This window comes from Nansenia antarctica (genome assembly GCF_963989245.1).
Source record: "Nansenia antarctica genome assembly, chromosome: 13".
Taxonomy (NCBI): Eukaryota; Metazoa; Chordata; class Actinopteri; order Argentiniformes; family Microstomatidae; genus Nansenia; species Nansenia antarctica.
In genome coordinates this window covers 21,937,789-21,950,288 of record NC_137683.1, presented here as the reverse complement: position 1 = coordinate 21,950,288, position 12,500 = coordinate 21,937,789, and the positions used below count along the sequence as shown (strand labels likewise).

The following is a 12,500-nucleotide window of genomic DNA, read 5'->3' as shown; positions in this document are numbered from 1 at the left end:
CTCGCGACCTGCACCAGTGTGACCTCGTGACCTGTCCCCAGTACACAAACTTTAATGGCGCCCTCTAGTGTCTAGTTTCTATAGCCTACTCATTAATCTAATGGGAATGTAGCCTGTATTCGCATTAGAATCTGTGTAGGCTATAGAAACTATGTAGCCCACACAAGCTTCTCTTTTTTTTGCAAGACGTGGGCCCCTATAAAATTGTTCAAAATAGTATATTCAAAAGTATATTCAAAATAGTTTTTTTACGTTCATATAAGGAATCTCATTTGTCCCAGTTACAGTAGGACATTTTCTACCGGCATCCCTGCGACAAGAAATGCAAAGGGCCCCCTGATCTCTGGGGCCCCTGGGCCTAGGCCCGGTAGGCCCGTTCAGTAATATGTCTTTGGTGTGTGTGTGTGTGTGTGTGTGTGTGTGTGTGTGTGTGTGTGTGCGTGTAGGTATAAGGAGAGGAAGTACCCAGAGAACATGGAGCGTCTGGTGATCAGTAACACGTCTCCTCTGGACGCTGACGTTCACTTCTGCTTCCAACACGACACCAAGGCCTCCACCTTCCTCCTGGACCCCCCCACATGACCCTGCCCCCAGGGGACACACAGGTACACACACACACAGACACACACACACCACCTTCCTCTGGAACCCCCCCCCACATGATCCTGCCCCCAGGAGACACACAGGTACACAAACGCAGACACAAACACAGACACACCCTAACCCCCCCCCCCCCCCCCCTCCAGGAGCTGCGGGTGTGGGCGTACCCCACCAGCCCGGGGGTGACAGAGGACAGCCGTGGTGGGCTGCGTCAAGGACAACCCCAGCCCTTCCTGCTGCGCCTGGCCTGCTGCGGCGTCAGGCCCGAGCTGGAGCTCCAACGCAAGCTGCTGCACTTTGACAAGATCCTCCTGCACAGGTCTGAACTCCTCTACTCTGGTCTGACATCACCCTGATCACATCTACTAGTCTGGTCTGACATTACCCTGATCACATCTACTAGTCTGGTCTGACATCACCCTAATCACATCTACTCATCTGGTCTGACATCACCCTAATCACATCTACTCATCTGGTCTGACATCCCCCTAATCACATCTACTAGTCTGGTCTGACATTACCCTGATCACATCTACTAGTCTGGTCTGACATCACCCTGATCACATCTACTAGTCTGGTCTGACATCACCCTGATCACATCTACTCGTCTGGTCTGACATCACCCTGATCACATCTACTCATCTGGTCTGACATCACCCTAATCACATCTACTCATCTGGTCTGACATCACCCTAATCACATCTACTAGTCTGGTCTGACACCCTGATCACATCTACTAGTCTTGTCTGACATCACCCTGATCACATCTACTATTCAGGTCTGACCTCAGCAGCAGCCACTAACAGTTACATCACCCTGTGGTGGTCCCCCCCCCCCCCCCCCCCCCACAGGAAGGACACCCGGACCCTGGTCCTGAAGAACAGCATGGGCCTGCCTGCTGCCTGGAGGCTGAGCGGCCTGGAGGTCCTGGGGGATGAGTTCAGCGTGTCTCAGGACCAGGGCGTCATCCTGCCACACTCAGACTTCACCCTGCAGATGCACTTCAGAGCCCTGAAGCCCCTCGTCCTGAAGAAGGCCATCCGCCTGGAGGTAATGACCCCTAACCCTGACCACTAACTCTGACCCTTAACCCTTAAGCCTGACCCCTCACCCTGACCCCTAACCCTCACTCTGACCCCTAACCCTGACCCCTAACCCTCACTCTGACCCCTAACCCTGACCCCTAACCCTAACCACTAACTCTGACCCCTAACCCTTAACCCTGACCCCTAACCCTGACCCCTAACCCTGACCCCTAACCCTGACCACTAACTCTGACCCCTAACCCTTAACTCTGACCCCTAACCCTGACCCCTAACCCTGACCCCTAACCCTCACTCTGACCCCTAACCCTGACCCCAACCCTAACCACTAACCTCTGACCCCTAACCCTGACCACTAACTCTGACCCCTAAACCCTTAACCCTGACCCCTAAACCTCACTCTGACCCCTGACCCTGACCACTAACCCTGTTGGCAATTGGTGTTTGAAATATCTGATGATGATGTCTCTTTGTCTCTGCGTTGTGTTCGTTCCAACAGTTCAATGTAAATAGCAACCTCACACAATACAGTCTTCATGTTCAACCTCAAGGCCCTGACTGGAGACGCTCAGTCTGCCAGTTGCTTAGCTGTTCTCAAAACATGGTGTGTGTGTGTGTGTGTGTGTGTGTGTGTGTGTGTGTGTGTGTGTGTGTGTGTGTGACAGGTGTCTGACGTGGAGAACATCCTGGGTATCGTCCACACAGAGAACATCCAGATCATCGCTGAGGCGTACGATGTTGCACTGGACCTCACCTTCCCTAAAGGGTCTCACACACACACACACACACACACACACACACACACACACACACACACATACATACACAGCATCTGACCCTCTCCCACACTTAATCCTGTCCTGTGTGTGTGTGTGTGTGTGTGTGTGTTGTGTGTGTTGTGTGTATTTCAGGGGCCGATGGTGGTCTGGACTTTGGAACCATCAAAGTGTCAGAGCAGGTGAAGCTGGCTGTCAACATGAAGAACAAAGGAAAATATGAGATCGCTTTCAAGTGAGTTAGATCACCACACCATACACACACTCACACACACACACACACACACACACACACACACACACACACACACACACACACACACACTCCTTTTAAACACAGGGACTGGGATCATTGTCAGTAGGTGAGGTGTGTGTGTGTGTGTGTGTGTGTGTGTGTGTGTGTGTGTGTTCCAGGTTCGTGCTGGAAGCCACAGACCCTCCATGCCAGACTGGGGTGTGTGTTGTCTGTGTCGCCCCAGAGTGGCTCGCTGCAGCCCTCAGACCGGCCCACCACCGTCACCTTCCTCTTCAGACACAACCAGGAAGTATCCATCAAGGAGCAGCCAATCCTGCGCTGCCAGGTCAGACTCAGCCAATCACACAGCTAGCTTTCAGTCTACGGTAACAGGCTGCAACCCGACAGAGGGTCCTTCTTTATAAAAGGGGAGGTGTGTTAAAGAGGTGTGTCTAGTTAAAGGGGAGGTGTGTCTAGTTAAAGGGAAGGTGTGTCTAGTTAAAGGGGAGGTATGTCTAGTTAAAGGGGAGGTGTGTCTAGTTAAAGGGGAGGTATGTCTAGTTAAAGGGGAGGTGTGTCTAGTTAAAGGGGAGGTGTGTCTAGTTAAAGTGAAGGTGTGTGTCTAGTTAAAGTGAAGGTGTGTCCTATCAGGTGATAGAGCCTAACCTATCGGAGGGAGGAGAGACCATCGCCATTGTGCCCATCAAGGTGTCCGTCCAATCTCTGTTCTCTAAGTACCGCCTCCTGCCAGCAGGGGGCGTGTCCTTCGGCCCCCTACCGTATGGCTGTAGGCGGAGCCAGACTCTGACCATCGCCAACACGGGAGAGTACGATATCCGCTTCAACATCAGCCGCATGGCCAAAGACCTGCCCGCCCCCACCCAGAGGAGAGGGTAGGACATCCCTCTCTCCTCTCCTCTACCTCCAAACACTCTCATCCCTCTCTCCTCTTCTGAAAACTCTCAGCTCCAACTTGTCCTCTACCTCTCCCTCCTCCTCCTTCCTGTCATCATCCTCCTCTTCCTCTCTCAGGGTGGTTGCTAAGCGGGTGTCTCGTGTCGACTGCCACTCAGCCAAGCCATTGCTCGGCAACAAGGTCCGCCGCACCGAGAGCATCCAGAAGGACATGGGAGCACAGGTGTGTGTGTGTGTGTGTGTGTGTTTCTGTGTGTGTGTGTGTGTGTGTGTGTGTGTGTTTCTGTGTGTGTGTGTGTGTGTGTGTGTCTGTGTCTGTGTCTGTGTCTGTGTCTGTGTGTGTGTGTGTGTGTGTGTGTGTGTGTGTGTGTGTGTGTGTGTGTGTTTGGCCTGGTGCTTAGGACTGAGTGCCAGTGACTTCAATTTAGAGGGCAGTTTCTCTCTCTGTCATGTCATTGGCCCTCTTTGCCCTAGTTGAGCTGAAGGAAGTTCTGAGCCATCCAAGCATTAATGTCTATAATACACTTTTGGAGGGCATCAATATGGATTCTTTCATGAGGGATTGTTTCATCGGTAGACAATGGTTATGGCAATATAGAGCGTCATCAGCATAGCTGTGAAAATGTATGCCATGTCTCCTGATGATACTGCATATATAAACTGAAGAGGACTGGACCTAGGATAGAGCCTTGTGGTACTCCATAGTTGATGCCATAGTGATAGTTATTAGAGTATTCATAGAGGGCAATAAACAATTCTCTACGTGTTAGGTAAATCTTAAACCAGTTTAGTGCAATGGCAGAGAGGCCAACATACTTATGTAGTCTGTCTATGAGAATATTGTGGTCGACTGTATCGAAAGCTGCACTCAGGTCAAGGAGAACTAGGAGAGAGAGTTTTTTGTTGTCCAGGTTAGTTCTAAGGTCGTTCGCAAACTTTACCAGGGCTGTTTATGTGCTGTTTCTGTGCTCGAAAACCTAACTAAAATGTCCCCCTATTAACCCTAAGTTTGAGGTAAGAAAGTCTAGTTTCTCTAACATTTTACTTAAAAAAGAGAGATTAGAAATTGGTCTAAAATTGCTGAGGACTGATGAGTCATTCGTTTTCCATAAATAGTCGATCGTTTTTCTTCAGGAGAAAAGGTGCCAATCATTTTGTGCTGTTCCAAAGCAAAGAAAAGAAATAAACATGTGAATACCAAAGCATTTGTAGAAGGGCGATATTGTTTGCCATGATTATATTTGTTGTAAGTCGCTTTGGATAAATGCGTGTGTGTGTGTGTGTGTCTAGGCCAGGTTGACGGTGGGGGTGTTCTCCGTGTCCCCGGGGTGGGGGGTGTTGCCCCCGGGGGGGCAGCAGGTGGTGGCGGTGGACTGCGTGGCTGAGCAGCCGGGCCGCTGGACTGAGTGTCTGTGCCTGGACGTCACCGACCGGGACCCCCAAGACCACCCTGGAGGCATCCCCTACACCCTGGGGGCGGAGGTCTGCCTGCCAGGTAAGGGGGGGCGGGGATACAATTATTGCTTGAAATACAATTATTTCTTGCAATTTTGAAAAGGTGGCAAGAATTTTGTCCAGTCCATTTTTTTTGTTCTATGTGGAATGATGTCAGATTTGCCTTTTGTTCTCTGCTTTTTTGTGCTGTTCTAATGCAAACAAAAGAAATAAACCTGAGAATACCAAAGCATTTGTAATTGCAACAATTTTCTGGGAGAAGTGGTGCATTATCTGACAGAAGGGCAATATGTTTGTCCATGACTGTATACTTGACTTTATTTGACACATTCAGTGTTCTGCAGTCGGTCTCCTCCACCTTAGCCTGGACCTGTCCTCCTACCTCATTCCCCTCATTCCCTTCCCCTCTCCTTCCCTCTCCTCTCCTCTCAATCCCTCCCGCTCTCCTCTCCTCTCCTCTACTCCCCCCCCCTCCTCTCTTCTCCAGGTATTGCGTATAAGGACATATGGTCCATCTTTGAGGAGCATCGTGTTTGTGTGAGCAGCGCTGAGCTGCTGTGTGATCAGTTCCGCCACGCCGACAGCGTCTTCATTCAGGACGACAACAAGTTTGTGTTCCAGAACGTTCTGGTTGGTCAGCCCGCCAAAGCCCGCTTCCGCCTCACCAACCCTGGCAAGGTGCCCTGTGAACTCAGCCTGGCCCTGAAGTCTGTCCTCTCCAAGGTACACACACACACACACACACAAACACACACTCAGCCTCGCCCTGAAGTTTGTCCCCTCCAAGGTACACACACACACACACACACACACACACACACACACACTCAGCCTTGCCCTGAAGTCTGTCCTCTCCAAGGTACACACACACACACACACACACACTCACACACTCAGCCTCGCCCTGACGTCCGTCCTCTCCAAGGTACACACACACACACACACACACTCCACACACACACACACACACACACACACACACACACACACACACTAGTACAGATGATTGTGACTGGTGGTTCCAGGTGTCGGTCCGCAGCTCGGAGGTGTTTGATTTGTCCCCGTCGAGGCTAACCATCCCCAGCCACGCCCACGCCTACGCTGTCCTCACCTTCACACCCCTCACCCTGCAGACCTGCCACGCCCTGCTTGAGGCTTCGCTGGAGGGCGCCACCAGGTACTACCGTGTATTACTGAGTGTGTGTGTGTGTGTTTTAGTGTGTGTCTGTGTGCCCCAGTGTATAGATTTGTGTGTTGTGTTGTATGTGTAAAGAGTGTCTCTCTTTAAGAGTGTCTCTGGTTACCTGTGGTGTGTGTCTATGTGTACGTGTGTGTGTGTGTGTGTGTGTGTGTGTGCCAGCCTGCTGCCCGCGGGGAAGGCCAAGGTGTTGGTGTTTGAGGTGGTGGGGGAGGGGAACCTGCCCAGGGTGTCTGTGGTGCGGCCCTCCCTCCGGACCAGGGGGGGGCGTCCTCTGCTGCACTTCAGAAGGCTGCTGGTGGGCCGCCGCCAAACCCTGCTACTGCTGCTGAGCAACGACGGCACCGTTCCTGCACAGGTACTGTGTGTGTGTGTGTGTGTGTGTGTGTGTGTGTGTGTGTGTCTGTGTGTGTCAGGCTGGCTGGCTTCTGCTGGGTGTCTGCCCAAGCCTGCTCTGGAGAGGTGTTAGTACTTTATTCATTTGCTATTCATGTGTTATTAGCTATTATTAAACTACATATTAATGTATTATTAAACTGTTATTGTTATTCATGTGTTATTCATGTGTTATTCATGTGTGTTATAGGTTCACATTGACATGCTGGATAAGTTGGGTGTGTTCACCCTGACAGCTGCTGCTGACACCGACTGCACCGTCTCCTCCTCACACATAGAGGGCACCGCTGGCTCAGGTGTGTAGGATGGACGTTGTACTGTATGTATGGTTGTTGGAGCCAAAAAGCTTTATATTATTATTTATGGAAAAAAACTTTTTTGAATGGTGGTACTTTGGCCCATCTATCTATAAGATATCTATAAGACTTTTATTTAGAAAATGGCTCCCGCCCAATCTAAGGACAATATGGAATATCCAACCATCTAACCACACAAAATATTTGTTCTTATACATCTAACCACACAAAAGATGTGTTGTCATATTTCATGTCAGAGAACTTGATATTTAACTTTGCTACTGAGCTCAGATCGGGGAGAGGCCCGACCCAGAAGACACACACATACATCAAAACATTTTCCCAGTAGCATTGTGCAATAAAAACAAATATGTTGCCGTGGTGTGGTATGTGTGTGTGTGTGTGTGTGTGTGTGTGTGTGTGTGTGTGCCAGAGAGACAGGTGGCCCACAGCGCCTCCCTCAGGCTGGGCCTGGGGCAGCAGGCAGGGTTGGAGGTGTGTTTCTCCCCGTGGGAGGCGGGGCGGGTGGAGGTGGACCTGCGCCTCCTGGTGGAGGACAACCCATACGAGGAGACTCTGGTGCTGCTTGCTGGGGAGGGTTACAATGACGACATCACCCTGGACAACATCCCCGGAGGGGCAGGGCAGGAGGAGGAGTCACCTGAGGGTAGGAGGAGACACCAGGATAGGCCTAACAGTAGATAACAGATCTGTCCCAGGCCTAAGAGTAGATAACAGATCTGTCCCAGGCCTAACAGTAGATAACAGATCTGTCCCAGACCTAACAGTAGATAACAGATCTGTCCCAGGCCTAACAGTAGATAACAGATCTGTCCCAGACCTAACAGTAGATAACAGATCTGTCCCAGGCCTAACAGTAGATAACAGATCTGTCCCAGACCTAACAGTAGATAACAGATCTGTCCCAGGCCTAACAGTAGATAACAGATTTCTCCCCAGGGTCAGATCTGCTGGTGTTTGGTGACTGTCACGTGGGCCGACCCTACCAGCGGAGCTTCACCATGACCAATCACAGCAGCCGGGAGGCCATGAGGTTTGAGTGGCCGTCGGAGGGGTCGGGGGTCAGCTTCTCCCCCCGGGCAGGCCACCTCCACGCCGGCTGCTCAAAGCAGGTGACCATCAGCTTCCTGTCCCAGCAGCCCGCCCTGCTCAGCGGCCAGCCAATCAGGTGCAAGCTCTGTCGCGTGGCGTTCACGTCGCCCCTGGAGACAGTGGAGGACTGGGACGACCGGTGCCGCACCGTGAGGTGGCTGGACGCCGAGGACACCCAGCCTACCAAGAGGAAGGTAACCCACACACACACACACACACACACACACACACACTTATAAACCCAGCCTACCAAGAGGAAGGTAACACACGCACAGACACACACACACACACACACACACCCAGCCTACCAAGAGGAAGGTAACACACACACACACACACACACACACACACAGACACACACACCAACATGCTCACATATACACACACACTCACTCACACACCAACACACACACACACACACACACACACACACACACACACCAACACACTCACATATACACGCACACTTGCACAAACATATCCACACACTCACACTGTGTATGTATGTATGTGTGTGTGTGTGTGTGTGTGTGTGTAGGTGATGGAGACAGACCCAGAGCCAGGCCACAGTGTGGTGGAGAACTCCCATCGGGAGCTGGAGCTGCGTGTCAGCGCTGTGTGTGACTACACCAAGGTCTCCTGCAGCACCCAGCCCATGCGCTTTAAAGACACACTGCTGTACCAAACAAGAGTGTTCCAGTGAGTTACTGTGTGTGTGTGTGTGTGTGTGTGTGCACGTGCCTGCGTGTGCGTGTGTGTTGTAGCTGTATTGAGGTATAGTGTGTGTGTGTGTGTGAGTGTGTTGTAGCTGTATTGAGGTATACTGTGTGTGTTTGTGTGAGTGTGTTGTAGCTGTATTGGGGTATAGTGTGTGTGTGTGTGTGTGTGAGTCTGTTGTAGCTGTATTGAGTTATAGTGTGTGTTGTAGCTGTATTGACGTATAGTGTGTGTTGTAGCTGTATTGACGTATAGTGTGTGTTGTAGCTGTATTGACGTATAGTGTGTGTTGTAGCTGTATTGACGTATAGTGTGTGTTGTAGCTGTATTGACGTATAGTGTGTGTTGTAGCTGTATTGACGTATAGTGTGTGTTGTAGCTGTATTGACGTATAGTGTGTGTTGTAGCTGTATTGACGTATAGTGTGTGTTGTAGCTGTATTGACGTATAGTGTGTGTTGTAGCTGTATTGACGTATAGTGTGTGTTGTCTAGGTTGCAGATGGTAAACCAGGGCAGTGCGAAGCTGGAGTTCTCCTGGCAGGTTCAACACGGACAAACACTAGCCTTCCACCACGGAGGTAACTAACCAAACACTAGCCTTCCACCACGGAGGTAACTAACCAAACACTAGCCTTCCACCAGGGAGGTAACTAACCAACCAACCAACCAACTAACTAAACCAACCAACCAACTAATCAACCAACCAACTAACCAACCAACCAACTAACCAACCAACCAACCAACTAACCAACCAACGACATTAAGAGTAACCAGGCTTTTTCAATTAAGCGATGAATTAGTTAGCGACGTTGATGGAATACCCCCCTGATGTTCTGCTCTGTGTTGTTGGGGGTCCAGTCAGTGGTGCTGTGTGTTGTTGGGGGTCCAGTCTGTGGTGCTGTGTGTGTTCCAGACGCCCGCCCGGCCTCCAGACAGAGCAGTGGGCCAGCCCTGCGCCCTGCCTCGTCCCTGGGCACCGTGGCCCTGCGCCCTGCTTCGTCCCTGGCCTGCATGGCTGCTCTGATGCTGGGAGACCGAGAGCAGCCCCAATTCTCAGTGGAGCCCAGCCAGGGCAGCATCGCCCCGGGACACACACAGACCTTCAACATATCCTACTGCCCCCTAGAGGTGGCAGAGAGACAGGCTAGGCTGGTCTGCAGGTAACACACACACACACACACACACACAGGCACACACACACACACACACACAGGCTGACTCAGTGTTGTGTGTCAGCATCCCTAACCTGAAGGAGGAGGGTGGTCCCAGCCTGGAGGTGAGTGGGCGGAGCCTGCTGCCCTACTGCCACTTCCACCTGGAGGACTCCGACTACCTGACTACCAGGAAGAACCCCCCCGTGCTCCCCCCCCTGGACCCCCAGACCAGAGTCATACACTTCACCTCCGTGGGCATCGCCACCCACATCCCCAGGTAGGCACCAAAAAACTGTAGACACTGAAAACTGCAGATATCAAGCCTTGACTAAAAAAGAGCAGCCTAGACCCACTTGTACTACACTTGTGTGTGTGTGTGTGTGTGTGTGTGTGTGTGTGTGTGTGTGTGTGTGTGTGTGTGTGTGTGTGTGTTACAGACAGTTCAGTGTGGTCAACCCCACCAACACTCTCTACTCCTTCACCTGGAGGTGTGAGGACTCTGGCTCCTCCCCCTTCATATGCCACACCACTCACAACTCCATCCAGCCAGGGAAGAAAGTGGAGGTATGGCTCTGTGTGTGTGTGTGTGTGAGCCTATCTGTGTGTGTGTGTGTGTGTGTGTGTGTGTGTGTGTGTGTGTGAGAGCCTAACCAGGGTTCGACGTTAAGGTTTTTTCCTACTTGCCCTGCAGGGCAAGTACTTCTCAAATCTACTTGCCCCATCTACATTTTTACTTGCCCTGCCTACCGTTGCCGGCTGTGCTGCGCATAGATTTCTCTCACAACATACTTCTAACTAAGATCCGTTGCCTGTTGATTGTGTGTAAATCGCTACAGAACACACGTTTCTTAAAAAACAGTGTTCATTAGCTATATTACATCAATCATTATATTTAATAGTAGATGAGAATTGGTTCCAACTATTAACTTATTTGTAGCATGGACGGGTAAAAGCAATGTGGCAGAAATGTAACCTGTCAATCAGTAGTCGTTACACCCTCTGTACCCTCTCTGTACAGATGAGCCACATGTTTTTTGGGGGACTTTTGGGAAAAAAATGTTTGGGGGACTTTTATTCTGAAATATATTTTTGGGGACTTTTATTCAGAAATAATTTTTTTCAGACTTTTATTCTGAAAGATTTTTTGGGGGACTTTTATTGAGAAAGATTTGGGGGGGGGACTTTTATTCAGAAATATTTTTTTCAGACTTTTATTCTGAAATTAAAAAAAATCTGACTTTTATTCTGAAATACATTTTTTCAGACTTTTATTCAGTTAACCCCTGTGTGTGTGTGTGTGTGTGTGTGTGTGTGTGTGTGTGTGTGTGTGTGTGTGTGTGTGTGTGTGTGTGTGTGTGTGTGTTTACCCTTTGTGTGGTCAGGTGAGGTTTGTGTTCAGTCCGGTGGTTGTGGAGGTGGTGGAGTCCTTTTGGACCTTCCTCATCCCAGAACTCAACCTTGCGCTGCCCTTCCTGCTGGTTGGCACGGCAACCGAGCCAGTTGTCTACATCGACCGTGCCCACCTCAACCTGGGCAACCTGCTCATAGGTGAGTAACCTAGCAACCATGGTCATAAGGTAGTAACTTAGCAACCAGGGTTGTAAGGTATTAGCCGAGCAACCAAGGTGTGTAGGTGAGTAACTTAGCAACCAGGGTTTTAGGTGAGTAACCTAGCAACCAGGGTCGTAGGTGAGTAACCAGAGTTGGGGTCTGTACACTGCTAAAGGGATAAGAATACCATGACAACATACAGTATGTGGAGTATTAATATTAATATATTACAGAATATTCATTAGTATTAGTATTAGTATATTACAAGATATTCAGCAGTATTGGTATTATATAAGATATTCAACAGACATTTGCACTCAGTTTTGGAAGGTTTGTTCTCCAGTGATGTTATTTGAAATTCAGCTAAAATTGGAAATTAAATTGAATTCAAATGTTCCATGTTACTTTGGAATTGGAAGAAGCAGTTCAACTGTAACATAGCAACCAGCCTAGAGACCAGTTGTACTGTAACATAGCAAACAGCCTGGACGGAATGTACTAGGACTATTATAACAACAAAAAACTGTGCGTGTGCGTGTGCATGTGTGTGTGTTTGTGTTTGTGTGTGTGTGTGCGTGTGTGCGTGTGTGTGTGTGTGTGTGTGTGTGTGTGTGTGTAGGCCGCGAGGCCCAGCAGACGGTGTATCTGGTGAACAGGGAGCAGCAGGCATGTGTGTTCTCAGTGGTGGAGACGTCCTGTCACTCTGACGTCTACCAGAACCACCTGCAGCTGACCCCCCCGCAGGGCACCCTGCCCCCCAACACCAGGTAACACACCCTGCCCCCCAACACCAGGTAACACACCCTGCCCCCCAACACCAGGTAACACACCCTGCACCCTAACACCAGGTAACACACCCTGCCCCCCAACACCAGGTAACACACACACCCTGCCCCCCAACACCAGGTAACACACCCTGCCCCCCAACACCAGGTACACACCCTGCCCCCCAACACCAGGTAACACACCCTGCCCCCCAACACCAGGTAACACACACACCCTGCACCCCAACACCAGGTAACACACACCCTGCACCCCAACACCAGGTAA

At 50.4% G+C, this 12,500-nt stretch overlaps 1 protein-coding gene across 1 annotated transcript in view; it reads left to right on the top strand.

Annotated features, from left to right (window-relative positions):
- Window positions 1-12,500, top strand: part of LOC308169424 (hydrocephalus-inducing protein homolog) — a gene marked incomplete at its 5' end in the record, with an annotated part of 59,275 nt that overhangs the window by 35,986 nt on the left and 10,789 nt on the right. Inside the window, 24 exon segments of the mRNA XM_080544106.1 lie at window positions 447-574; window positions 577-605; window positions 747-919; window positions 1,452-1,650; window positions 2,309-2,408; window positions 2,555-2,654; window positions 2,834-2,866; window positions 2,868-3,000; window positions 3,306-3,547; window positions 3,687-3,798; window positions 4,860-5,064; window positions 5,512-5,747; window positions 6,050-6,201; window positions 6,385-6,580; window positions 6,809-6,914; window positions 7,348-7,581; window positions 7,881-8,221; window positions 8,566-8,726; window positions 9,238-9,323; window positions 9,659-9,905; window positions 9,982-10,176; window positions 10,337-10,463; window positions 11,282-11,447; window positions 12,070-12,217. Of these exon segments, the coding sequence (XP_080400232.1) occupies window positions 447-574; window positions 577-605; window positions 747-919; window positions 1,452-1,650; window positions 2,309-2,408; window positions 2,555-2,654; window positions 2,834-2,866; window positions 2,868-3,000; window positions 3,306-3,547; window positions 3,687-3,798; window positions 4,860-5,064; window positions 5,512-5,747; window positions 6,050-6,201; window positions 6,385-6,580; window positions 6,809-6,914; window positions 7,348-7,581; window positions 7,881-8,221; window positions 8,566-8,726; window positions 9,238-9,323; window positions 9,659-9,905; window positions 9,982-10,176; window positions 10,337-10,463; window positions 11,282-11,447; window positions 12,070-12,217 (3,849 nt within the window).